This window comes from Lacerta agilis, chromosome 4 (assembly GCF_009819535.1).
Source record: "Lacerta agilis isolate rLacAgi1 chromosome 4, rLacAgi1.pri, whole genome shotgun sequence".
In the NCBI taxonomy this organism is placed as follows: Eukaryota; Metazoa; Chordata; class Lepidosauria; order Squamata; family Lacertidae; genus Lacerta; species Lacerta agilis.
Window position 1 is genome coordinate 81,947,444 of NC_046315.1, and position 27,833 is coordinate 81,975,276.

A 27,833-nucleotide genomic window follows, 5' to 3' on the forward strand; every position below is an offset into this window, starting at 1 on the left:
TTGTTTCTAGCTATGTGGGTAAAATATAGATACATTTTTAAAGCTGCAGTGGTGTTTGGTTTTTACTCCATGACACGATGCGACATGCTTAATGCATCATGATGCAATTTGCACATTTGATAAGGGATTATGTTTTGGACATGCCTGTATCTTTTAATCTCTCCCGCCAAAAGAAAGAAAGAAAGAAAGAAGGAAGGAAAGAGAAAGAAAGATTACAGTAATTTATAGACAAAGCTGGCTTTGTCCCAAACAATAGCCATGGTATACTATATACAAAGAGTTATTACTCAGGCTCCCAGGGCTAGTTCGTTCAATGAATACAGAGTTGTTTCGTTCACAGGATTTGAGGATGATCTGGAAGTGCTCATTCCAAAGAGTTTAAGTGCTTTCAACAAAGGGTTTTCTTTTTTCTTTTTTTGCGTCTCCTGGTGATTTTCATGTGTTCAAATAGCTACGGGCACCGTGCGTAATCACAACTGCTACAGATTGTAAGCAAAGTTTTACAATTTTGATTTCCCGAGCAAACTCAAACTCGTTTCTCCCCAGAAATCTGCAGTTTTTTTCCATCGTTAACAGTCTTTTGCCGCAGTAGCTGAGGGTACATTTCCCTTTCTTAAGACGAGCTGTACTTGTTGCTGGAGCGGAAATTGTCATAACCATGATCATTGGCTCTGAACTTTAAGCAGGACTGTTTCTCTTCCAGGGACAGCATATCTTTCGAATGGCACCAGCAACACAGACATGACTTGAAAGAGAGCAGAATCCCTTATTAGAAGGCTTGGCACAACACTTCAATATAGAGAATGCCTACTCCCTATTTCTTACCAAAAACTCAGAACTATTTTTTGGCGTTACAATTTATTTATGTTTACATTTCTACCCTACCTTTTCTCCAAGTTGCATGGTTCTCCCCTCCTCCATTTTATTGCAACCACCCAGGGAGGGAGAGTTAGGCTCAGGGCCCAAGGTCACCAAGTTGTGAGGACCTGAACTCGGGTCTCGCAGGTTCTCATCCAACACCCTTAACCACTACACCCACTTCAGTCCATGGTCTCTCCAGACCATGGTCTACCTCACTGGTCCTCAAAGTAGGAGGCGGACATGCTGGAGAACTAGAGCCAATTGCTTCTGTGGCTCTTCTTTCTCCTTGAATTTTCTTATCCCAAGTTTTGAAAATGTGTGCTCCCAATTGAGTTAGGAGTCCCCTCTTCCTAAGCTGTAAGTTGACAGTGCTAAGGAATCAATGGGACAATCACAGTTGCTCACAACACAACTGCTTGTAGTACTTAGGGATGCCCCTAGAGAGCGGCTGATTCATGTGGAAACTGTGCAAAGAAGGAACTCTTTTATATAGTGAATTTGCACTAGACACCTTGATAATTTCGTTTGCCAGCGCCTTTAAACCTGTCCAGTTCATTATCCCAGACACACCTCAAGGTCTCATCCCAGGGTGTCTTGGGTTTAGATTTCTCCCTTAACCTGATGCTGCCAAGCTTCATTTCTATAAAAGCACATTTCAACAAAGACTTCTTACCTTAAAGCAGTTTTTGAATCTTTTGCTCACCCAATAGAGAGCAATTGGATTAATGCAGGAATTCAGGGATGCCATGTTCATAGCAATGTAGTTCCATATGAGCAAAAAGCTGCATGGGGAAAAAAGATACGAAAAATAGTTGCAATTCTTCACTTAAAGATAGCTAAGCATCAGGACGTTTTAGGCAGTCTACTGCAACTAGGGAGCCCGTGGGATATAGATGTAAATAGTGCTGGTCTAGGGACAGGGAGAAATAGGTTCAATTCCTCACTCACCCATGAAGCTAGCAGGGTAATCCTAGAACATTTCCCCCTGTAACTATTTTGAAGGAATTCAAAATAAGGAATTTCCCATTTGTGAAGCAGGCTGCTAATCACACTATGTTCTGAAAGCAGGGGGTTGGGAGTCCTAGAGGTGTAAAATTTCCGGAAATTTTGAAGCTCAGAAAACCCCCCGGTTTTTTTCGGGGGGAAACGGAAATTTTCAGAAAAATTGAAAAAAATGCTACATTAGCATTTCTTTTTTCTTTTCCAGATTGAAAGTCATTCTGTTACTTTAGAAACATATAATATAACTATGGACAATTTTAATGGGCATAAAATTATCACAACTAGCATATTAAAAATATAGTGTATCCAAACAATTATTACAAACAGAATTTACTTTTAAAATAATATTTATTTGTATTTGTAACAAATGGAGCAACAATCTCCTGAACTGTTTACTAGTTTATGTGTGTGTGTGTGGGGGGGGACTCCACAAAACAATTTTTAAAAATCCAGAAGTAACAATTATTCATATTTCCTCTCCACAGTATTTTAAAAAAAACATTCTCATAAAAAAAACCTGAAGAAGGAAGTGGGGCTAAATTTCAATGAATGGGCATGAAATTTAATCAGAATCATTTTCTGAGCTGTAATGATGAGTATCAGTTTCAGTCTCTGCTTCTGCATCTACTCTGTTGTGTCTGTCATTATCACAGTTATTATGGACTTCTAAAAACTGAAGGTTTGCTTGGATTGAAACAATTTTTTCAATTTTTCAGGAAAAAAAAGGCTTCAGGAAAAAAATGGAAAAAACTGGTTTCCCCCCCGAATTTTTCCGGTTTTTCCCCAGGCCTTCACATCTCTAGGTGGGACTTGCTTTAGTCTTTCCAGAAGAAACTAGCTATTTTGATCCAGTGTGCAATGGGAGCTTCCCATAAAGAGTGAGCAAATACTTCTACAGGTTGGGTGTGTCTCGTTGGGAATTTAGGGCTTTCATGCAGGAGACAACAGTTGGAGGACCGTTGGTTCCTTCCCACAACAGTAGTCAGATTAGGAAAAGATTTCAGGTAGCACTGCCTGACTTCTTGGGGTTGTTTTGGTGAGGACATCAAGATCATAAATAGGAGATAGGTCACAAAGAAGGAAGTCTGGTAGGATGGATGGATGGATGGAAGACAGTGGAAAAAAGGATGAATTCATTTGGTGGTGGTGAATAAACACAGTGCAAAGGAGGACATTGTCTTCCCATGCTTTCAGTCGGGACTACACTGCTTTCCTTGCCATCACTGCCGCACTATTCTCTCCAACTGAAATTTAACTGCCACTTCGTTGCGTGTCAGTTATACGTACCCATATAATGTGTTCTGATAAATTTCCACCCCCATCGTTCAACCCGGACACTGAGGTCCAGCACCGAGGGCCTTCCCTGCGAGAAGTGAGGTTACAGGGAACCAGGCAGAGGGCCTTCTCGGTAGTGGCGCCTGCCCTGTGGAACGCCCTCCCATCAGATGTCAAAGAAATAAGCAACTATATGATGTTTAGAAGACATCTGAAGGCAGCCCTGTTTAGGGAAGTTTTTAATGACTGATGTTTTAATGTATTTTTAATCTTTTGTTGGAAGCCGCCCAGAGTGGCTGGGGAAACCCAGCCAGATGGGCGGGGTATAAATAAAATAATAATAATAATAATAATAATAATAATAATAATAATAATATTTCATTGATTCAACCGTATACCTACTTTTGAACCACCTTTATAATGGCTGAATCTGAGTAGTGCGGATGCAACACATATATAAGAACCACATAGGGGTTTTACAAACAGCCACAATCATTTGTGATTAGACTGGGCACTGGAAGAGACAGACTTGCACCCCTGCATGTCCACTGGCTGCCATATACCCTCCTCACAATGATCTCCAGGGGCCACTTGCTGTATAGTTTGGCTCTGCATAAATGCTACCTTTGGGGGAGCAATTCAAAATGGTGGCACTACCTTGGGAAGCATTTCATCAGAGGAGCCCTACCTTAGTAGTTCGCATCTGTTTGGGTCGCTCCCATCGTAAAGAGCAAACTTCAGTATCCTACCAAGGTGGAGAGGAAGCCAACACACAGCAAAGACAAGCACTAAGAAGAACACGGTTCTGGCCACTTCACGTCTCTGAAAGCAAAGAAACACCCATTGAAAATGGGGGAAATGGGTCATACTTAACGAAGCTGAACATTTCAATTTGAACATGATCCTTGACCAATCTCTGCATTATGTTTATCCTACACACACTGGCACGCTTCCAGATTACGGCTACGAAGAAAACAAGGGCACTGGGCAAAATACTGCGTGAAACTTCAAAAGAAAAGTCTGCGCATTTTGCTTTTGGTTTTTTTTTGACTGTTGGGTCTTTGATCTACTTTGAATTCTTCCAACAAACAAACCAGCAAAAGCGTAGAACGGCAACTGCTACTTCTGAAACTTTTCACGTTGGTGACACACTTTTTAGACATGCATCATTTTGCAGCAAAGTAATTAAAACTTTACTAGAAGACCGGAGGTTAAACCAACCTCTTTCCAGCCCCGGGAGGAGCGTGGGGAACGTTCGTGGGCCACACCTATGCACTGCAGCCGACACACTAATGTGTTGCTCCACACGGTTTGGAAAGCTGTGGTTTAGACAGACTTTTTGTAGTTCAAGGGCTCACATACATAACCAAAATAGCACCAGTGAAACAAGACGTGCTGTTGTGGACGCTCCCCAGCCAAAAAAATTGCACATGGCAGAGTGTTAACGCTTTATTGTCAAAAGTGGACACTTAAAGTAGTTTCTATGGCTCTGAATGCCCCCACACTAGTCTATTCAATAAATAAAAATAAAATAAACAAATAGTGCAATGTGCGCTCTATGGAGTAGTTGCAGCAATGGCCCTCCCCACCTCCACTGCATATACAGTCGTACCTTGGAAGTCGAATGGAATCCGTTCCAGAAGTCCGTTCGGCTTCCAAAACGTTTGGAAACCAAGGTGCGGCTTCTGATTGGCTGCAGGAAGGTCCTGCAGCCAATCGGAATCCCCGCCGGGCGTTTGGGTTCCAAAGAACGCTCGCAAACCAGAAAACCCACTTCTGGGTTTGCGGCGTTCGGAACCCAAAACGTCCGAGTACAAAGGCGTTTGGGATCCAATGTGCAACTGTGCTTTCCCCCGATGGGCTGCGAACACACAGCCAGAGGCCGCACCTGTGTGGAAGCCACCTCTGCTCTTCGCTCTCCAATCCTCTCCTGGTTCTAGGAGACAGTGGTGGCACTTGGCCTTGACCTGACCTGCGTCTTTCTCCGACCCCTCCTGTGCTTCATGCTCTGAAGCTTCCCTCCCTCTGACTCTTGCTTCCTGGCTGATACAGGTCCCCACAAATCACTGGACCCCTCTCCTGAGTCAAAGACTCCAGCCTCCCTTCCTCTGGTGCGAGCTTATCAGCGCCCTGCCAGTCCCTGACGCACGCCTGCCATTACTCGGCTGCATGCTATTATCTCTAGAAATTGCCATTTTGCCTATGGAGTATATTAAGCAGAAGGCACAACTCTAAACAGCTCTGCGTGGTAGTGCGAGAGCCCCAGGAAATGCAAATGCCAAACCTCTCATCTAAATCAGCCATCCAAGGCCCATATTGATTTGGCCTAGTCAGGGCTTCTATGCCTGAGGCTACCCCATAGTCACATGAGCACCCATTAGCATGACTGCGAACCGCCCCGAGACCTGTGGCTACAGGGCAGTATAAAAATTTAATAAATAAATGATGATGATGACAAGGATTCGAACCCTCCACCAGACCTATGCACGTATAACCAACCCTCTTGTGCACACCGCATACATTTGTATTCATCAACTTTGGTGGGAAACCCACTTGCGGATCCTCCTTCCGCCCTTGTGGCTCTCCCTGATGTAAACAATCCATTTCTCTGGTTTGTAATAAATTGGTATATTCTTTTAGGCCAAGTTTTAACATGCTGCCTGTTTACTACTTCTTGTCTGGTATTAAGTATAATTTGCTTGGTGGTGTGCCACGACTGTGAGCTCAACACCTCAAGCGTGTGTTCCTGTACAGAAGAAAACAAATTTTCTACTGACGAGGAACATGCCGTAACAATATATACAATGATAAAACATTTGCCACCGGGAGATTGGTAGCATTAACTATGCTGGATCAAATGAGAGGTGTTAACTATGGTTATTGGTATTCTAGTTTGGGGGAAGACCTCTCTGTGCTTTCCTTGATCCCAAGAGGGTGTGGTATTTCATCTTCAAACTGTGGTTAGCTTGGAAATTGTGTGTATTTTTTCCTTGTTTCCTGTGTATTCCAGGCGGCATTCATCTAATAATGGCAGGAGCATAACAACAACTGCTTGTGCAACAGGACTCCCCACACCCCTCTCCTCCTGCCACACAACCCTTAAATCTATCCTGTGGGATCCTCCAGCCCCCCAGAGCAGATTTGGGGATAGTGCAGGGTGCGTGCGGGGGGGGGGGGAATCCTGTTGCACAACTGGAAGCCATTCCACATACGCAATCATTTTGTTGAATACCACCTTTTAAGGAGCAACTAGGCAGAGGATGCAATGTTATCACTGTATCTAGCAAAGTTAAGGATACCCTGGGTGCAACCTGGTGGTTGATGCTATACTTTTAACATGTCCCAGTGAAGATGCCAAAGCCATAGCTTCTCCTGTCTCATTTTCCCATATTGCCTATGTAATGAATCAGATCTAAGTTAGGGGATGTTCAGAAACCCATGGTGCTTTAGGAGTTAATGGGCACTCCAGTTTGAGTGGCAGATACCCCTTGGGAGGCGGGACCTTCCGCTCTTTAAAAGGAGGGAGGAGCCGTTAGTGTGAGGAGAGTGGTGACTGGAAGAAGGAGGGTGTGGGGCCAGGTTAGGTTTAGGTTAGGATCGTTGAAGATGTGTATATGTTGCTGAAAGAAAGAGTTTACACTGTTATGAAACCAAGCTTATGAACCATCACTGAAACCGTTATGTTCTGTAAGAAATAAAGACCTCTTATTGTTGAGCTAAGAAAATATCGTCGTTCATTTGGTCCAGCGAGTTATATAGGCTCTTGAGGAGGTGAACTCAGGGAAAGGACAAAACTAAACTGAAGGGTAATAGTTTGTGTCTTGGAGTTCCCTCAGGAGGGGCTAGCGGGCGGAAACCCTGGTATTGCCACAGAGTTACTAAGAGGGCTTAGCTAACTGATATAGTGAGGGATCTAATGAAAGAGAGACCCTGAACTGTAGGCAAAGGAGAGGTTAACCCCCGAAGCCCTGAGCAGAGGATATAACCGGCCACAGCCGCTGGACAGGAAAACTCCCGTTACTAAGGGATCCCCAGATTATAGATAAAAGGGGATTGAAATAACAGACGGACCTCAGAGGGACAGGTGGGGTGCATTGTAATTTGACCCAGAACACCTGATTAAAAATTCACTTAGTAACGAGGGGAGAGTCTGAAGTAGAGGTTCGTCGCAGCCTACCACCTGCATCTTTACCAAAACCCTGGAAACAAAGCCTGTTTGCTCCTATCAGCCTGCTTGTCATTCATCGGGGCAAACGAAGACCACCCTTTAGCCTGCTTGAGCGTGCTACGAAAAGCATCTAGAGAAAACTTCCCTGGAAAACTTCTTTTCGTCAAAATAGGATGTACACGGTGTCAGGGAGAGAGGCCAGTGTGTCTGGCTGTTAACCAGAAGGTTGTTGGTTCGAGGCCACCCAGTGACGGCTGTAGGCAGGATTCCTGCATTGCAGGCGGGTTGGACTAGATGACCCTTGGTGCCCCTTCCAACTCTACGATTATATGATTCTGTATGATCTTCACCTGCTTTAAGTGGTCGTTTAAAGCGATCTGCATCCCACTCTTCTTCCTGAGCATCTCGCAGGTCATCAAAGTGTAGAAAAGGCCCGTGGTGGCCAACGGCAAGCAGAAATAAAAGCTGAAGAGCCACCAATCTTTAGCGTCCTTGTAAAGCTAAGAGGAGGAGGGAATGGAAGAAAGAAAGAAAGAAAAACGCAGAACCATTAAATAAGTTTGCTTTCTATTTTTTATGTATATTTTTTTAATTATTATTTTTTCTGTTTCACATTTTAGAATATTCATTTAAACAACCTTAAAATATAAATGACTTCCCTTCTTCTCTTTCCATGGTTCATTTTACATACGGTAGAATCATAGAATCATAGATTTGGAAGAGACCACAAGGGCCATCCAGTCCAATCCCCTGCCAAGCAGGTAAATCCCTGCATATTTTAATAAACTAAACCATTCAGTATTCCATTATTACATCCGTCAAAACTTATTTACACTGTTGTATTTATCTTAGTGCTGCCATCGTTTTCAAGTGTACACAGTTCCCCCCATATATTCAATAAACATTTTTCCAATCTTCCTTAAATGCATGTTCTTCTTGTTCTCTTATTCTATATGTAAAATCTGCAAGCTGCGCATACTCCATCAATTTAAGTTGCTATTACTCACAATAAGTTTGCTTTATAATGGCAGTCAAGGACACATGCATGTCCACGATGTACACAGTATCACATGCCAAACCTAGCAGACTGGCACTCTCAGAGTACCTTCATGAAGAAATCGGCCCACTGGAGTCTCATAAGAATATGTCCTTGTGGCAGCAGGCAGGTTGGCCGGTGTTATAAGAAAAAAAATCTGCCCTTATTCCCTTATGGTGTACACAAGAGCCCTTGTAAAGTCCTTTGCAGGTTCTCCATCGGTAGGAGTAAAAAACAGAGGCCAACCAGAGAATAATTAGAAGCAAAGCAGCTAGTAAACTTGATCTCTATTGTTCTGTTGCAACAGAGTCCCTTCCTCACACACAGGTGAGCAGGGAAGAAGAACCCCAAACAAAGGGCTGCCTGTCCTTAAAAAGACATTTCAAAAAATCCCCCCTTCGAGTCCGCCCCACCCCGAGAAACCTCACACATACACCACAGAAGAGCTGCAGCCCAAAGCCCACCCCCCAGATACATCACACCTACACCACACAAAAGGTGTTGTCTGATTGCCTTTTCTCAGTAGCCTGGAAATAAGGGCAGATTTTTTTCTTACAACACCGGAAGAACTGGTGCCCAGGAGAAAAGCGGCACCCCACCTGACCATGGGAGTCCTACTCCATCACCACTCGGACCACAAGTTCTCCATCCTTGCCACACAGGTGAGGAAAAATGAAGGGACTCAGTGCACTCACTTGCCCCATGCCTTCCTCTCTGCTCTGAGGGACATGGGAGTCCCAGCTGAACTATACTCACAAGGAAGGAGGAGCCAGCAACCCTACTTCCTTCTTTTCCTCTTCTCTCAGGCAGCTAATCTTGCCTGAGGGAAGATTAGCTGTATGAGAGATAAACAATGGAGGGGGGGAAGGAGCTCTTTCTTGCCCAGAAGGGACGAATGTGAAGGGAAAGGAGACTGTACTGGCTGCCAAATCAGCTTCTGGGCCCAATTCAAAGTGTTGGTTTTGACCTATAAACCCTTTGAGGGCTCAGGACCGCAATACCTCAAGGACCGCCTCTCCCCATATAAACCATCCGGGACTCTGCCTCCTCCATGTGAGATCCAGAGGATGGCAAAACAAGAACAGGCCTTTTCTGTAGTGGTTCCGCGTTTGTGGAATGCTCTCCCCAGGGAGGTTTGCCCGGTGCCTTCATTATATATTTTTAGGTGCCAGGCAAAAATGTTCCTCCTCACCCAGGCCTTTGGCTGATTAATATCCCACAGCCTTTTCAATGTATCTGCAGGAAGGTTTTGTTCTTGTTTGTGTTTAATTATTTACTGTGTTTTATCTTGTATTTTATTCTGTGAACTGCTCTGAGATCTTTTGATGAAGGGCAGTATATAAATTTAATAATAAAATAAAATAAAAAGGTCAAGGTTAGCGAGCAGTTGACGCTCATACCAGCTGGGTCCACGTATTAAGGGGACCAGACTAAGGCTGGATCTAGATGCATCAAAGAAGCGTTTCAGTTAAACGCATTGTGAACTCATACTGGGAAACCCGGATGGAGAAAGACGAGACTCAACAGCGCCACCTGGTGTCACAGTGTTATATCGCATATACAACGCATATAGAACGCTTTTTCTTTACCAACCTAGCTGAGTCCTAAGTGTTATATAGCTCTTCCTGACAAATGAGAGGGAAAATAACTTGTAAAACACACAGTGGGTTGTAATCAACGGACTTTTACTCAAGAGTAGGCCTTGAGTAAAATTAATGTCCATGACTAAGACCCATTCACTTCCATGGGCCTATTCTGAACGAAGGTTAGTCAAATGCAACCCTGTTAAGTCAAGCCAAAGGTTTTTTGTGTCTTGTGTTTATCGTTGTTCTTTGTCTGCAAGTACACAGACAGCTGCATCATTTGTACCCTCCTCAGTTGTGTAAAGGCCACACCTTTATTAAATAAACACATCTCTTAACACGGAAGCAGCTGGCTCACGAGAGAACACCGTACCTGCATGAAATAAGTTTCCTGGCGGGGATTAAGTAGACACACTTTAAGTTTCTGGCCGTGGTATGGGAGGGTAATCAAATCGAAGCCTAAAGCCTCGGGGACAGCTAAAAGAAGAGACACGGCCCAGATCAGGACGATTTCGACTGCCGTCCACATTGGGACCCCAATGCCCTTGATACGGCTCCACGAAGCGACTGCCCGATACCTAAATGGAAGAAAGGATGCTGATTAGATCAGATCGCACACTATGCTGGGACTAAAAGCCCCCCCACTCCCGCGTCTATTGTGATTATTTATGCCCTACTTCTGTCCTACACCACTGCAGAAACGCCTGCAGTGTGGAAGCTGAAAGCATGACATGTTTGGGAAGTGAGCAATAACAGCAGCTCTTGCCTTCATCTGAATCTGGTCAGCAGACAGCTCATGAGGAGACCTTCTCCAGAGTCGGAAAAGGATATCCTCTATGACCGTGGTTCCCAACGTGAGGCACACGCCCCACAGGGGGGCAATTTGATTTTTAAGAGGGGCAATTCGAGAATGAGTTATTAACAGTGAATGGCCTTTTAGGCTTCCTCCACGTGAACAGGAGTTCAATTTTTGAATAATAAGAATTATATGTCACGGGCGGGGGGGTGGGGCACCAGGATTTTAGAGATGCTTAGGTGGGGCATGGGACGCGGGTGGCGCTGTGGTCTAAACCACTGAGCCTCTTGGGCTTGCCGATCGGAAGGTCGGCGGTTCGAATCCCCGCGACGGGGTGAGCTCCCGTTGCTCGGTCCCAGCTCCCGCCAACCTAGCAGTTCGAAAGCATGTCAAAGTGCAAGTAGATAAATAGGTACCGCTCCAGCAGGAAGGTAAACGGCGTTTCTGTGCGCTGCTCTGGTTTCGCCAGAAGCGATGAGCACCGCAACCCCAGACTGGACTTAACTGTCAGGGGTCCTTTACCTTTACCTAGGTGGGGTATGGCCAAAAAAGGTTGGGAACCACTGCTCTATGGGCTCCAGTGAGGTTCAGAAGGGCAGTGGGGCTTTGCTGAGGCTTTTCAGCCTCCCAGCTAACAGCTGGCATGCAGAAAAGCCATGCCTCAGCTGGGCAAGCCCCTATACTGCTCCAGCTCATAGGAGCCAGAGAGGCGGTGGCGGGGTGTGTGCATGTGATTTTGTTAAGCTGCTCAGCCAAGGCGAGGTAGTTTTTCTGCAACTCAGCGGAACAACCTCAATAAGCCTCTGGCTGGCAGGGAAACACTCCCCACCCCCCCAAGCCTGAAGAGATCCTCTTTGGGCTCTGGGGTGGGTTTTCTGGGGGAGGTACGTTCCAGCACACTTTTCTCTAGGAAAAAAAAATATTGCCCATACCCATCTGTTCCTTTAAGTGTCTCTTCCCTAACATGCATCAGAATTAAAAAAAAAAAATTCTGGATCTACTATTTAAAAGATTATTTATACCAAATGTTCACACTGGGTAAAGGTAGAATGAAGATCTTGATTTCTCACCTATCAATACTGAGAGCACATAAGCTTAACACGGTGATGCCCAACGATGTCTTTTGAATGAAGGGGACCAGTTTACACACGGCAGCCCCAAAAGGCCAGTTTTCCGCATGGAGCTGCGAAGAGTGAACAAACAGCTAAGGGTCAACAATTCTATACCGATCACAATTTGTGCCTCTATGCAGCTATATCTGCAACCCCCCACCAGCAATTTAGAACCTTAAGAGTAGAAGATATGCTAATAGAATCAAATGGAAATATGTCCTTACAGCACAAGCGAATACTTACCTATTACTATAGTCAGGTAAGCGGTTATAAGACTGCAGCCAAAGCTAAACTCTTGCACCTGAAAACCAGGCCAAATAATAAAGCTGCTAGAATACGCTCAGGAAAATTGAAATGAAAAATTGAATGCCTAATCCAGGAAAAATTAATCACATGGAAATCAACAGAACTTAAGCTAGTAATGAATGAAGTCTGGCTTGTATAACTTCAGTTGGCCAGAAATATTATATGTGTGGTGGAAAAGTGGGCACTGGTCCTTTCTGAATGACATGTATCAAATTTAAAAGCTGCACATTTGTAGTACGGTAAGTTACGTTGTCGATGCAATCCTAATCCATTATTTTTTCCACCATACATATGGGGTCCTTATCTGACTGAGTAAACATGTACTGCTCCATTCCACTGATTTTTAATGTAACTGATAATGTAACTATGATTGGTTCATTCCAATCATGTATGCCTGGCCTAAGCAAGGGAAACAATATGAAAAAGGACTACTGTATTTAGGACTACTGTATTTTTCGCTCCATAAGACGCACTTTTTTCCTCCTAAAAAGTAAGGGGAAACTGTAGCAGCTGATCAGCAAGAGATCGGGAGAGAGATAAGAGTCCCAGCTCCCTTTCAGCCCCGCCCTCCATTGTTGAATGTGCTGCAGAGGGAGGTTGTTTGTTTCCTCAGCGACATGTGACCGGCTGATTAGATTATCTGTCTGGAAACTGTAGAAAAGGCTCCCTTTCCTTTAGAAGCTGCAGAAATGTGAGTTGAACCGCATAAAAATGGGGCTTTTCCTCTTTGCTTTTCCCCCTTTGCAAAAAAGCTGCAAAAACTTTAGCTGATCCTCAAAAACAAACAAACAAACAAACAAACAAACAAACAAACAGGGTTTTTCCCTTTGCAAAAAAAGCTGCAAAAATTTTAGTTGATCCTCAAAAAAAACAGGGCTTTTAGAAGAGGAAAACCAGAAAAATATTTTTTTCTTGTTTCCTCCTCTAAAAATGAGGTGCGCCCTATGGTCCGGTGTGCCCTATGGCGCGAGAAATACGGTATATTACTAACTGGAAGTAATAGCTATCAAGAACCATTAGGATGATGCTCTGTGCTTCAGTCTTAACACAAATAAGACACTGAACCTCAGCAATAGGAAAATAAAATGTATGTATGCATGTCACTCTGAACACCTAGGATACAAAAGTGTTGGATGGATGGATGGCTAGATAGACAGGTAAGGGCTGCCAACCAACTGGCATTATTAAATTGATTAATAACCTACCTATTAAGTTTAAAAAATAATCATGAAACCAAAATGCCAATATAAATGCCTTTTTGAGATGTCGATGCAAAATGTGAGACACCTTAAAAGTTATTAAACAAAGACTACCACTCATTATTGGGTGGAAAGGCTGCCTTTGATATTCCAAAATTTCAAAAATGCAACAAGTGCTTTAAAGCTCAGCTCCCTTATTAAAACTGGCCCTCACTGCTTAATGACTTCATTAAAACTTTAGTTGATTAATGCACTGATTAAGTTAAATAAAGCTTGCAGCCTGGATTTTAAAAAAAACAAAACAAAACTTGCAAATGTAGCTGAATGCATATTTAATCTGATGAGAAGAGGCAATGGAGGTATTCAAAAGCAAGAATTAGTTTCATGCACTGGGGTGCAGAAAAAACTGAAGTGGAAAGAGAAATACTGTATAGTCTGATATGAAGGCAAGATTTGATCCTCCCACCCACATAGCCTAACTAGGAACTGAATCAGTCCACAGTAAGAGAGCTATGGCTTTATCTGCCTGGATGATAAGATGGAGACATGATTCATGAATGCTCTGGAGCTCAGAGGGGTTTGCAGATCCTCCAGGCTCAAATTTCATGGTTTGAGTGAGCCAAGCAAGTTAAACAAGTTAGAGATTTCTCCATAGGCTGGTAGAAAACGACAACTTTTCTTTAAAACAGAAATCACTACTTTTAGGACTCGGTTTGTGGATACTGTCACGGATAATCCCCAAAGCATACTAACAACCCAGATTTCTCAAACCCGAGTCAAATTGTTGGGGAGACGGAGTAGGGTGTGAGCAGCAACAGCAGCTAGAACCAGTTGACCCATTACAGTCTGGAAGAGCAAAATGGATGGATCTTCAGAGTTTATCATCTTGGCATTTCCTGGCAAGATAATATCAGCAGTATGGAATGTGCAGACCTACCAAGTGCCTTGGTTCCCCCCCCCCAAAAGAGAGATGGCTACAGTGATTTGGGTATGTATACAAACTGCAAGAGGGATTTACTCTCGATTGACATATTTATGGTGATATCATCAATGCCAATAATCCTAGAGGTCACTCAGTATTTTGATGTAAGGCTCCCTTTTCAACAGACCTTGGTGATGTGGTTGCCACCACTTCCTGCAGCTTCTCTTATATTGCTTCCAGGAATGTAAAAATTATTCTGGCTACGTAGCCAAGCTTTCAGTAATGTCTAAAAACCTTATAGCCATGTGGTTGAGCTTTGTCACATGCTTACATGATAGCCAAGGGCTGCCTTTGCCTTCGGAAAGCCTATTTTGTGCACTGTTTACAAAGATGCAAGGGAGTTCGAGCACATGGCTATAATGTGTTGTATATGTCTGGGAGTGACATGGGAACAATCGTACAGAAGGCTGCAGCCACGTTGGCCAAGTACAGTGGAACCTCGGGTTACATACGCTTCAGGTTACATATGCTTCAGGTTACATACTCAAAAATAACACTTCAGGTTAAGAACTTTGCTTCAGGATAAGAACAGTTTCAGGTTAAGAATGGACCTCCGGAACGAATTAAGTAGGTAACCAGAGGTACCACTGTATATGTAAAGGCAGCCAGACACATTTCCAAATGTAATTTGGATGCCAGCCAAAACCTTCTCATTCAATCTACAAATGTGACACCTGCAGTGGGTCTGGCTCATCCTGTTTGGCACCCTTCACCCGCCAGAAGAAATGTAACCAGATGAATCCAAGCCATCCAAGGAACTTACAAGTCCATCATCTCATTAAGACAGATGGTTAATTACAGGTACTGTACTTGGTTCTAGCTCTTGCAGCATGGGAGCTGTCGCTGCAAAACTTGGAATACTATGATTTATGCAAATCAAATCCAGAGAAGAAGAAAAATTACATAGCTAATTACATAACGCAACCACCTTATTAATATTCTCGGTTACTGCAACAATCAAACCAGTCGGCCTAGAATTGTTTCATAGAACTTGTCCTGGAGAAAAACAGATCTGATTATTCACAGTCACATTTGCTGGAAACAACTGCACCTTCCTAGGAAAAACTGCTTTACACTATAATCTGAAATGCACGGCAACCATTTGGGTCATGTTAAAATCAACGTTAGAGAGGCATGATGCAAATTATTTCAAGCTGGAGAAGGAGCCAGGCACTGAGACTTGACAAATTCTAGAGAGGATGGGATAGGGAAGAAGCTTGGCAGCAGTGAAACAGAAGAAAGGAGGAAGCTAAGGCAGTGTTAGAAATACTGTGTTGAAGATATGGAACTTGGGAAGAAGAAGGAAGGGTTTTGATGGACACAGAGAAGTGGGAATTTGGCAAAAGTCTAAGGGCAAAAAGCATGGAGACAGGAGTGGGAGGAGGAGACGGAAGGGTCTGATAAAAGACAAGCTTGTGTGGAGTGATATGCAGATAAGGGATGCAGAAAGATTTAAGGGCACTGGATAATAACCATAAAGCCACTACAAACAAGTATAGCTACACACTTTATGTAGCTGCAAACACATGATTTCCAACATAACAGTCTGGAGAAATCCAGACTGGAGTAAACTTCCATTCCTGATAGATGTGCTTTGAAAAACGTAGGCTTCACACACGCCAGCTATCCTGTTTGAATTAATTGTATGTGTATACCTTTCAAAGCTGTGAAGTGCTCATTTAAAGAGATACTGATGTATATAATGAATAAAAGGTTGAATTTAGCAAATCGGTTCCGAACTGGTCAGAGAGGATAACAGGAATGGTCTGCACACACTGCAGTACTCCACCATATTCTGAAACAGGGATGCCCAGAAGTTAATATAATGAGCAAAAAGAAGGGGGGCAGGGAATAAATCTATTCTGAGTCTCCCCAAGATAACCGATTAAATTAATAATACAGAGGTCTCAGCTGAAAGCACTCATGATAATCTCAGGTGCGGATCGGTCCCGTGAATGAAGACTGGAGGGCAACATCAAAAAGAAACAGACTCATAAAAACTCATGGAAATTCAATTAGCTTTTGCCAATAGAAGGGATGATGGGAGTTGTAGTCTAACAACCCCTGAAGGGCCACTGGTTCCCCATTCCTATTGTATGCTGCAGAAGAGGGAATGTAAATCTCTATCCATCCTGGGATTCTTCCCAGTCTCTGCTCCTTCTCCAAGGCCTCCTTTCTCATTGGCTCTGCTCTGCCTCAGTTAAGTGATGGCCATCCAACCTCTGCTTGAAAACCTCCAATGAAGGAGAATCCACCACCTCCCGAGTAAGTCCATTCCACTGTCTAGCAGCTTACACCATCAGAAAGTTCTTCCTGATGTTTAGTCGGAATCTCCTTTCTTGTAATGTTTGTTCCACCTGTCCACTTCTGCCTCTGTCTCTCCCCGCCCAACAATAATATGTGGCCCTTGGAAAATTGTCTGTAAGGGAACCCCAGGGATTTAATAATAATATAAAAATGAATTCCTATCTCCGGTGTAGAAATACATTAAAAATTATCACCACTTTGCAAATAATGCAGGAAATGGTTTTACCAGTAAGTTGCAGCATGGGAGAAATGGTAATCTGTATTTGATCTCTACTCCAAAACGTCATTCAGGAGAAATACAAAAGCATTTTTGTGGCACTTTCTTCCAATTCTGCCAATGTCTGACTATACACTTACTTACTGTACTAACACAATACAGTTGTACGTTGGTTGTCGAACGCTTTGCTACTCGTACGTTTTGGACAACTGAAACCTGGAAGTTAGTGTTCCGGTTTTCTAACTTTTTTTGGAAGCTGAATGTCCGACGGGGCTTCCACAGCTTCCGATTGGCTGCAGGAGCTTCATACAGCCAATCAGAAGCCGCGCTCTAGTTTCCGAACATTCTGGAAGTTGGAACAGACTCCCAGAACAGGCACAACTGTAAAAATGTCGCACTGAATGGAATGTGAAGCACCCTAGTCAGTGTGAAGTGTTCCCGACACCCCAGAAGTCAAAGGATGCTACGCTACTCGCGATGGATGCTGTGGCTGCAGATTGCCTGCACCAGCAGGGGGTTGGACTAGATGATCCTCAAGGTCCCTTTCAACCCCACGACTGTTCTATGAGAAGTTCTTCCTCGCCCCCTCCACTTAGCAGGTCCCCACTCCTTAGTCACTGCCCTAGAAAAGTGCATGAACGGATAATGATGACGCTGCTTTTCGAGAGCTCTGAATGAGCTCTGCAGCGATGGGAAGCCAAGGGGGGGTGGGGGGGGGTGGAATTTGTGAGCGAAGCAAGTCTGAAGTCTTACTGCTTTTGCACAGGAAATTCAACATGCCGCTGGTGTCGCAGCGGTGCCAAACAGATCTGCATAGATCTGTGACAACGGGAGCGTTATCTGAAGAAGTGTGCATGCACACGAAAGCTCATACCAATAACAAACTTAGTTGGTCTCTAAGGTGCTACTGGAAGGATTTTTTTAATTTTGTTTCGACTACGGCAGACCAATACGGCTACCTACCTGTAACGGGAGTGTTTGTTTTTATTTGACAAACAACGCTAAGCATCAGCTAGCAAGCGAAACGAACTTGATTTCTGGGAATTCAACAACTGCAAAAGAAACTACAAGGGCAACTACTGAAACATAGTTTCAGGATTGGTTTAGGAAATAGGATGCTGCCTGCTGCACAGGAAGCCCCCATTAGCCGCTTGAGGCTTTTTTGGGTGTGCATTAAACCTCTGTCAAATGTGGAAAGGGCTGGGAGCAGGAATGAAACTGGCAAGCTTTGAATTGTGGCTGGGGCAGTCACTGGGGTCAGTGACACTTCCTTTGCACACATACTGAGGATCTGTTCTATCCCAGCAAGACATGAGTCAACCAAACTGTCCAATGCCACCAGCTGAGAATGGGACGGACTTCAGAAGGAAACGTCCAAAGAGTTGTTGGTCAAGGAATGTGATTAGTATCATGGTGGCTCAGTTGATTCCAAATGCTATGGGGCAAAGATGGGGCAGGCCGATGGTCAGTGCATCAGGGTCATATATCCTACCATCAGCCAAACTGAACCTCAATGGGACCTCATAAAAAGATTGATAAAACACAACTTCCACAGACCAGGATTGTCCAAATGTAGCTCTCTCCCTCGTCAAACGAATCAAAATTGCCGAGGCCATAACTGACTTGAGCCAGTGAGCCAAGCCACATGCCTCTAGGCTTGCTGCCTCTCCCCAGGACCCCAGCCAATTTGACCCGGGGATCCTAGCGTGAAGCTGACCCCTGCCCAATTATTCATATTCAAATATCTTCAAATACTTAGTATTAACAAGGGGCAGTCCAGTCTCAGCAGATCACCTTCATTGCCTGGGGTATCAGATAAGGCTGTGTATATCTCTAACAGTGTAACTCAGGAGTAAGTTTAACAAAATGCAATGGGGCTTACTCTTGAATAAATGGGATTAGGACTGCCGTCTAAACTCCAGGGGAATTTGAGTTTTTGAGACAATATTCAGTGATATTTCCGTCTTTCATGAATTTGTCTACTTTTTTTAAATTTAAGGCTCTTAAATTTATCCTCTGCCCTGAAATAAATCCTCAATATGAATAGTCGTGTTATTCAATATCACAGCAGAAAGTTCCTCAGTTCTGTTTTGCATAGTGTGAAATACAGTCCAATGTGAATGAAATCCAACCAGAGTTAAGCACTCTTTAAGACCCAGTGATTACAAAGAATTATACACTCGTCTATCTCCCGGCTGAGTTTCTCATAGTAAAGTCAAAGGGGGCGTGAAAAGTGAATGTTTCTGCACACCTCATGAAGCGCACCTCAGTTCTCATGACAATTCATATCAGCGCCCATTTACTCAAAGGTAAGCCCCACTGGGACTTACACCAAAGAAAGTGTGCACAGGATTGCAGCCTAAGACAAGCAGTTGTTACCAAGACTCAGAAACCAGGTTTCAACAGCAGGGTTCAGACCTAGAACCCCTGAAGAGATGATAAAGTAGATAATGCCTCTGACCGTGTGCAGAGTTCCTTTCTCTTACTACTAAGTGCTGCCAACCCCAACATATCTGTCATTAGACAAAAGAGTTTCCAGGGCAGAGTGTAAAACCTTTCGAGTGCTCTTGAGTAGCACCTCCCACTGTAAAAACACTTTTTCCCTGCTCATTCTTGTTTATAAAACTAATACTGTTTTTATTTATTTTCATGGCACAGAAGATAAATTTCGACAAAACAATTGTTCAAAACCTCTCCAAAAATGGTTGTTTACTCATTTTAAGCCACTTGCAACCCTTAGGAGCCACGTAGTTTCTTTTTAGAGCTTAAGCATTTTATGACTGAGACTCTTTAGAAGACTCAGGCTGCAATTCTGGGATGTAAACCTCAGTGAATACGGTGGAGCTTTCTTCAGAATAAGCATGCACAGTACTGCACTGTTAATTCTACTTAAACTGCTCCTCTATTTTAATGGATGCAAGGATCCTGTGCGTAAACCCCGCAATTCTCCGCCCGAGAAGCTCTGCCCTTTCAATGGCAAGCATGCGTGGGTCGGTCACCATTAATGAGTAAGGCCTGTGGTGTACTCTGCACTCTGCACATGCTCAGAGGCCACCCCTTTATTACCACCCGAGTCCCTGAAACTTAGATTACAGAGCGATTTCAAATTGAAGCCCAGCATCCTCAAAAGGAATCAATAACTTTTTTTAATGACTGCTAATTTCTGATAGCGCTCTTATGAGTAATAATATAAATTTGTATAAATGAAGCTACATACAGAGAGATAAGTGATTGTTAGAAGAAGAGAGGAGCCTTTGTGGAAGACAGGCAAGAGTGGGCTTTTCTGAGGATGTGAGGCTAAGGGGAAAACGTGGTTGGGCTGTAAGTGGATGGAAGATTAGAGTATAAATAGAATAGAGGGAGAGGGAGAGGGAGATAGATCTATCTATTATCTTTCTTCTCTCTTTTCTTTTTTCTTTACTTTCCACTTTCTTTCTTTCTTTCTTTCTTTCTATTTCTGACTTCATTTGTTCTAGACAGTGCTTTTTTCTGGGGGTACGCATCACACCCCTAAACATTTTGTGAAACTTTGTACTTTTGTCCATTTGCTGTATTTATTTTTCCCAATTCAAACTATAAAATGGTGGGGGGTTTTTTTTTAGTCAAAATGAGAGTACCCCTAAATATAGAGAACGGAAAGAACAAGCCGCCTGCTTAGGTCTGCCCCTTTGCTGCTCCCACGCCACCAACCGCGCGCCTTGCTGTCTGCAGCCGCTTACCTTGTACAAATTGATGGGGATGTCGATGATGATGAGCAGCAGGTCTCCCAGCGCCAGGCTGGCGATGAGGATGTTGGGGCCGTTCCTCATGCATTTGTTCTTGTAGATGATCCGCAGCAGCGTGGAGTTGCCGATGATGCCCAGCACGAAGACGGCGCAAGCCACCACCGTGTTGACATACTTGAACGCCTCGGCGATGTCCGTCTTCCTGGCGCACGGCGGGTACGACGCTCGGCCACCCTTCCCGGGCGCCACCGCCTTGGAGAGGTTGGAGCTGCCGGTGTCCTCTTCCTCCAGCTGCTCTCCGGCGGCGATCGGGGCGACGCTGCTCTTCCCAGCGGCAGCGACGGGGCTGCTGCGCCCGGCCTCCCCCTCGAGGCGCGTCGGAGAGGCGCCGCTGGGCTCCAGCGCTGCGCCGTAGCGGAGCAAGAAGAGCGCCAAGACCCACAGCTCCCAGGCGCTGCGCCTACCCATGACCGCTGCCCGAGGAGACTGGTGCGCACGCCGCCGCCTTGGATCTAAAAGGACGGCAGAGAGAGAGAAATCCTCCGGATACGGGATCAGCTCTCTAGAGGAAGCCCGCCAGGTGGCAGCGCCCGCCGGTTCCCCGTCGCGGCCAATCCCAGGCAGCCCCAAACACGTGCGCCCACCCTGAGCGCGCCAGGCGGCGAAGCAGCCCAGCCGTCTGCTGAGCGCAGCGCTATGCGCTGTCGGGAAACCCAGGGAGAAGTGGGAGGGGAAAAGAAGAAGAGGAAAACACACACACACGTCCGCGAGCCAAGCAAGCGTGATTTGCGGGGTAGAAACCCTGCCAAGCCTCTTCACTATATCTTTACGCTCTGCTTTGATCTTTTCCCGGGCGCACTGCCAGGTTAGGTGCAAAACAAACAACGAGCTGCGTAAAAGCGAGGGTCTCTCCTGCTCCCACTGAATTAATCGCTCCAATTTTAATATCAAAGGGGGGGGGGTCCTCTAAACGCAAGGGTGAACCACGACGTCATGGACATAGCCAGGATTTATGTTGGTGAGGAGCAGGACACCCACCTGTCATCTTCCTCTGCCTGGCTCTGGCTAGCAGATTTGAAACGAAATGTCTCAACCAGAGTTGTTTAAAATTGCTTTTCCCAAATTCCCCAATGCTCAGAAACATCTCTCAAAATCTTTCTAAACAAAATAAAAAATAAAAAAATTCATTCCAGTTGCACCTTAGAGACCAACCGTGTGTATGAAAGCTCATACCAAGAACAAACTTAGTTGGTCTCTAAGGTGCTACTGGAAGGAATTTTTTTATTTTTTATTTTGTTTTGACTATGGCAAACCAACACGGCTACCTACCTGTAGCTAAAATCTTTCTACAATTTCTTTCTTTTAGTTAAGTATTTTTATTTATTTACTTGAATGACCCCCAGCTATACCCATGCACGATAGGAACAATTTCTGGGGAATCTCTGCGGACAATCTTTGTTAAAGGGAAATATCGCAAGCCACCCAAACACTGGGAAAATAATATTTTGGTTAAGGTACAGGTAGTGGGTTGATTCACAGCACGTCATCCTATTAACATGCCTATTCAGAAGTAAGTCTCACTGAGCTCAACGGGACTCATTCCTTGGCAAGTGTGCATATAGGATTGCGGCTCACCCAGGGAAAACTATGTGTGATGGGTTATTTGTTAACATATGTCCACTCAGGAGTGACTTGCATTTTAATTGCTCCTCTTTTCCCATTATAGTCACATCCCCATACCTGTTAAGGTATATTGATTGCATGCGGGCATCTCTTAACTGCTGCTCTTTCTTGGGCAAATTTATGAGACATTCGAGATGGCTCACAAAAAGGATCCCATAAACAAATCAGTAGAAGTATGAAAACCCAAAGTAAAAATAAATGCAGAACTGTTTTTTTAGTATGGGGCAAGACCCTTGGCTGCACTATTTAAAACATGTTTACGGGGATGCTTCTGATTGACTTCACCTTGACTTGAAACACAGTATGCAGAATCAAGTCCTATTTCATTCGGCGAAATAAATCCCAAGTAAGATTTCATTGAAATCAAAGGGACTTAAAAAAAACCCCCACGTTTTTAATAAGAATCAATTAAAAAGAGACATCCTCTGGTTTTCTCATAAAAGCTTGCGTTCATTCTAAAGCGACTTGAAATAGATCTTTACCTTGCAAATTGTCGAAGCAGAAAAGTCCTTGATTTAGTTCCAACTGCTGGAGAAAACCCTTTCTCGCTTGAGATAGTTTGTCTGCCCAGTGCTTGTCTGGTACCTACAGTGTACAGGGTTTTGATAACGGAGCATTCTGAAGGCAGTCTCCCTGATTTATTTATTTTTTTAAACCCACTTGTATCTTTCCCATCAGTCACTGCTAAACTCCACCCCCCCTTCCACCAGACCAACAGCCTTTCCCGCTTGTCAGCTCTAAAGGCCTGGAGAACATCAGCCCAAAGTTTCCTGTTAGCTGAGACATGTCACAATGCCCCTTCGTGGAAATCTGAAACATGGGGAAGGGGAAGGCGAGAGGCAGAGAGAATCTTCTGGCTGTAAGATTATACATCCTTATGGAAATAATAAATAATTTGAGAGCCAGGATGGTGTTGTGATTAGAATGTCCTCAGACTAGGATCAGGGAGAAGAATGTTCAAATCCCAATTTAGCCATGAAGCTCACTGAGTGATCTTGGGAGAATCATAGAATCATAGAGTTGGAAGGGACCCAAGGGTCATCTAGTCCAACCCCCTGCAATGCAGGAATCTCAGCTAAAGCATCCATTTTCTCTTGCTTCATAGACTTCTTGTGAGGTTAAAACAGGGGCAGCCAAGGTGTTGCCCTCCTGATGCTTTTGGACTGCAACTCCCAGAAACAATGCCTGGCTCAAGGTCATCCAGTGAGTTTTGTGGCTAAGTGGGGATTTGAACCCAGGCCTCCTTGGCTCAGTACACGACACTGCCTCTCATAGGTGGTGAGAGGGTTAGGCTGTACACCCCTCTCCCTCTCAATTGGCAACTGGGGATTTAGTCCTGAGGTCTCTAGTTGTTGATCCCTGCTATGAATCATATTAGCATAGTCAAGTTTCCCAGCAGAATGCGGAAAACTGATATCCCATGGTATCGGATTTAATGATCACTTATATACTTGCATATATTTTCAAGATCTGTTTTCCTATCTGTGTGTTTCACCTGCACAGCTGATAATAAGAAATGTCCACAGTTTTAAGTTTGTGTGATGTCTTTCTAGGTGATCCGTAAAAGTCTTCCATGCAGGGGTGTCTTGCCCATAGAGTGCCAAGTTTGTGCCATGTTCTGGAGGGCACCTGGGAAGAGGCGGAGGCTGGACACGGCGCCTCCCAGCATCAGCTCACTGCCCTCGCCCGCCACGCCAAAGCAGCGCCGCGCCCGGAGCCTCCGCCTCTTCCCCGCCGGAGGAGCCACCCTCCAGCCACTGCCCGTCTCCTCCAGCCCCGCAAAGCTGCCGGCAGCGCTGTAAAAAGGCCATCAACTCTGGCTGGGAAACAGGAGGGGGGGCAAACCAGAGGGATTTTTGAACCATGGTGCCGGATATGCTTAAGACAGCCCTGCTTCCATGCTCTTAAATCTTTGGGTTTGATCATATACCATGTTGTCGTTAAGAAGATCAGAATTAGAGGAATCTCATGGTTTATCATCCATGGGCATATGGATGGTAAACCAAGGCCTATTGGGACCATTATCATAATATAATGTCCTTAGAAATATAGCCATTCAGGAGAGTAGCAGCACTGTACTGAAACACTTGTCTGCTAAGTGGTTGAATTTCCACTGATCTCTCTTCTATAGTTCTGGCAGTTCCAAACCCCACAGAGAGAAAGATCAGTTTGCAGGGAGGGTGGAAGTGAATTTCAGGAGAAAAATCTGCTGGTTAACAACTCACTTCCTTGATGGAAATAGCCTCCTCTAGATGATGATGATGATGATGATAACAATAACAATAACAATAATTTTTTATTTGTACCCCGCCCATCTGGCTGGGTCACCCCAGCCACCCTGGGTGGCTTCCAACAAATATTAAGATACTGTACATTAAAATATCACAGATTAAAAACTTCCCTAAACAGGGCTGCCTTCAGGTATTTTCTAAATATCAGGTAGCTGTTTATCTCTTTGACCTCTGATGGGAGGGCATTCCACAGGGCGGGCGCCACTACTGAGAAGGCCCTCTGCCTGGTTCCCTGTAGCTTTGCTTCTCGCAGTGAGGGAACCGACAGAAGGCCCTTGGAGCTGGATCTCAGTGTCCGGGCTGAACGGTGGGGTTGGAGACACTCCTTCAGATATACAGGGCCGAGGCCATTTAGGGCTTTAAAGGTCAGCACCAACACTTTGAATTCTGCTCGGAAATGTACTGGGAGCCATTGTAGATCTCTCAGGACCAGTGTTATGTGGTCCCAGCGGCCACTCCCAGTCACCAATCTAGCTGCCGCATTCTGGATTAATTGCAGTTTCCGGGTCACCTTCAAAGGTAGCCCCACATAGAGCGCATTGCAGTAGTCCAAGCAGGAGATAACAAGAGCATGCACTACTCTGTTGAGACAGTCTGTGGGCAGTTGGGTCTCAGCCTGTGTACCAGATGGAGCTGGTAGACAGCCGCCATGGACACAGAATTAACCTGTGCCTCCATGGACAGCTGTGAGTCCAAAATGACTCCCAGGCTGCACACCTGGTCCTTCAGGGGCACAGTTACCCCATTCAGGACCAGGGAGTCCTCTACACCTGCCCGCCTCCTGTCCCCCAAGAACAGTACTTCTGTCTTGTCAGGATTCAACCACAATCTGTTAGCCGCCATCCATCCTCCACCCGCCTCCAGGCACTCACACAGGACCTTCACCGCCTTCACTGGTTCTGATTTGAAAGAGAGGTAGAGCTGGGTATCATCCGCACACTGATGAACACCCAGCCCAAACCCCCTGATGATCTCTCCCAGCGGCTTCATATAGATATTAAAAAGCATGGGGGAGAGGACGGAACCCTGAGGCACTCCACAAGTGAGAGCCCAGGGGTCTGAACACTCATCCCCCCCCACCACCTTCTGAACACGGCCCAGGAGGAAGGAGCGGAACCACTGTATAACAGTGCCTCCAGCTCCCAACCCCTCTAGCCGGTCCAGAAGGATGTTATGGTCAATGGTGTCAAAGGCCGCTGAGAGATCCAGCAGAACTAGGAAACAGCTCTCACCTTTGTCCCTAGCCTGCCAGAGATTATTGACCAGTGCGACCAAGGCAGTTTCAGTCCCATGTTGAAGCCTGAATCCCGATTGGAAGGGATCCAAATGGTCTGTATCCTCCAGGCATGCTTGGGGTTGTTCAGCAACCACCTGCTCAATCACCTTGCCCAAGAATGGTAGATTTGAGACTGGGCAATAGTTGGCCATATTGGCCGGGTCTAAAGATGTTTTTTTAAGAAGTGGTTTAATGACCGCCTCTTTCAGCGGGTCTGGGAAGACTCCCTCGCAGAGGGAAGCATTCACCACCCCGCAAAGCCCATCGCCCAGCCCTTCCCAGCTTGCTTTTATTAGCCAGGATGGGCAAGGATCAAGGAGACAGGTGGTCGGTTTCACTCGTCCAAGCAGCCTGTCCACATCCTTGGAGGTAACAGATTGGAACTGATCCCATGAAACATGACTAGACAGAGCTCTAGCACTCTCCCGCCCCTGCCCTGCTCCCACGGTGGACTGGAGTCTACCTCCTTCTGAATCTGAGCGACTTTATCTGCAAAAAACTGCAAAAGCATCGCAGGAGATCTTGGGGTCCCTACCAGGCCCCAATGACGAAGGTGGCTCTGATAGATTGCGAACCACCTGGAAGAGTCTCCTGCTGCTGTTTTCTGCAGATGCAATAGAAACGGTGAAGAAGGTCCTCTTTGCCGTCGCCATTGCCACTTGGTAGGCTCAAAGTTGAGCTCTAGCCTGTGTCCGGTCTGATCCAGCATGAGTTTTCCGCCACCTGCGTTCTAGAGAGCACTTCTTGCTTTGCAAAAGAGGAGGCGGCTATTGTGCTAAAGCAGAGGTTGCCAACTGGTGTGCTCCAGCTGTTTGGGATTGCAGTTCTCATCTGCCCCCAGTGAGCATGACTCTGTTGTCTGGGACTGATGGAAGCTGTAGTCCCACTCACCCAGAGGGCACCAGGTTGGTGAGGTTCTGTGCTAACGCCGCACCTAACAGCATGGCGAATGTGCCCTTCCTTACCGATTCCAGTCATGAAACGACTTCCTTTAAAAAAAAATTCAGAAGTGTTCAGACCCTAGCTGTCAACTTTTCCCTTTTCTTGCGAGGAATCCTATTTGGAATAAGGGAATTTCCCTTTTTTTTTTTAAAAAAGGGAAAAGTTGACAGCCATGGTTCAGACTGCTGTGGGTGTCTTTTCAAAAGTCAGAGCAGCAAAGAATTTCCTGTTTAGGTATACAGGGACTCAGCTGAAAAATTCCCGTTCTGAACAGAATTAGGGGCATATCATTTTGAGAGTTCCGGTAGCACAAGAAGGATGTGTGAACAAAGCAATTTCAATAAATGATTCATTTCCCCCCTGGTTATATTGAACCTGCGTATCGTGAGGTTGTGGGAAATCTGTGAATTACCACCTCAACCTGTGTGGGCTTTGTTCTTTGAGGGCTTTGGCGGCATTCTGTGCTTAAAGTGTCCCACTTCATTTGATATTGAGCATGCTACTGTTTTCTTTTAGCCACTTCTCGTCTCAAAGAAATATTATAAGCTCTGGTTTGAAAACTTGGGCAGAGCTGTGTCCGAGAGCCAAGCATATGTGATTTATAAAGGCTGGAGAAGAGACCTGTGCTATGTATAATGTGATTCAAAGCTGTTCTGGCACAGGCATAGAAACTTAACGGGGGGGGGGGGGGCCAGCGGGAAGCCTTTTGTTATTCCACTTCGCCACTAATTGCATATACAAAGATGTCTACAAAAACCATTACAAATACTTGAACTTCTTCATGTGTCAAAGGGGAAGATATTGCTGCTTTTCTTAACGATTTGCTGCTGACTAATTGGGAGTCATTGGTGGGTGCCCTAAATATTCCTAGGTATTTTAGTGTAATTATCGTCATGTATGATTTCTTGAGGGACGCGGGTGGCGCTGTGGTCTAAACCACAGAGCCTAGGGCTTGCCGATCGGAAGGTCAGCGGTTCGAATCCCCGCGACGGGGTGAGCTCCCGTCGCTCGGTCCCAGCTCCTGCCAACCTAGGAGTGCAAGTTGATAAATAGGGACCGCTCCAGCGGGAAG

At 45.1% G+C, this 27,833-nt stretch overlaps 1 protein-coding gene across 2 annotated transcripts; it reads right to left on the reverse strand.

Moving 5' to 3' along the window:
• Positions 1-207: 207 nt before the first annotated feature.
• EDNRB (endothelin receptor type B) lies at positions 208-22,851 on the reverse strand. 2 transcript variants are annotated; one of them, XM_033147861.1, is made up of 8 exons: positions 22,735-22,851; positions 20,564-21,081; positions 11,792-11,904; positions 10,299-10,503; positions 7,657-7,806; positions 3,827-3,960; positions 1,535-1,643; positions 208-745 (listed from the first exon to the last, which is right to left on the reverse strand). In XM_033147861.1, exons 2-8 carry the CDS (start codon positions 21,035-21,037, stop codon positions 614-616), a joined length of 1,317 nt encoding a protein of 438 aa, XP_033003752.1. In that variant the 5' UTR covers positions 21,038-21,081; positions 22,735-22,851; the 3' UTR covers positions 208-613. The 2 variants fall into 2 exon arrangements, with proteins under 2 accessions (XP_033003752.1, XP_033003753.1); XM_033147862.1 differs by lacking the exon at positions 22,735-22,851 and having other exon boundaries at positions 20,564-21,276.
• Positions 22,852-27,833: the final 4,982 nt, after the last annotated feature.

What these genes read in the sequence shown, in the direction of transcription:
- EDNRB (XM_033147861.1), bottom strand. Translation starts at nt 21,037, where the DNA reads ATGGGTAGGCGCAGCGCCTGGGAGCTGTGGGTCTTGGCGCTCTTCTTG. An exon ending in TGTGCTCTCAGTATTGATAG is followed by an intron (nt 10,504 to 11,791) that starts GTGAGAAATCAA and finishes TCTTCCATTTAG; the next exon opens with GTATCGGGCAGTCGCTTCGT. An exon ending in AGGAAACTTATTTCATGCAG is followed by an intron (nt 7,807 to 10,298) that starts GTACGGTGTTCT and finishes TCCTCCTCTTAG; the next exon opens with CTTTACAAGGACGCTAAAGA.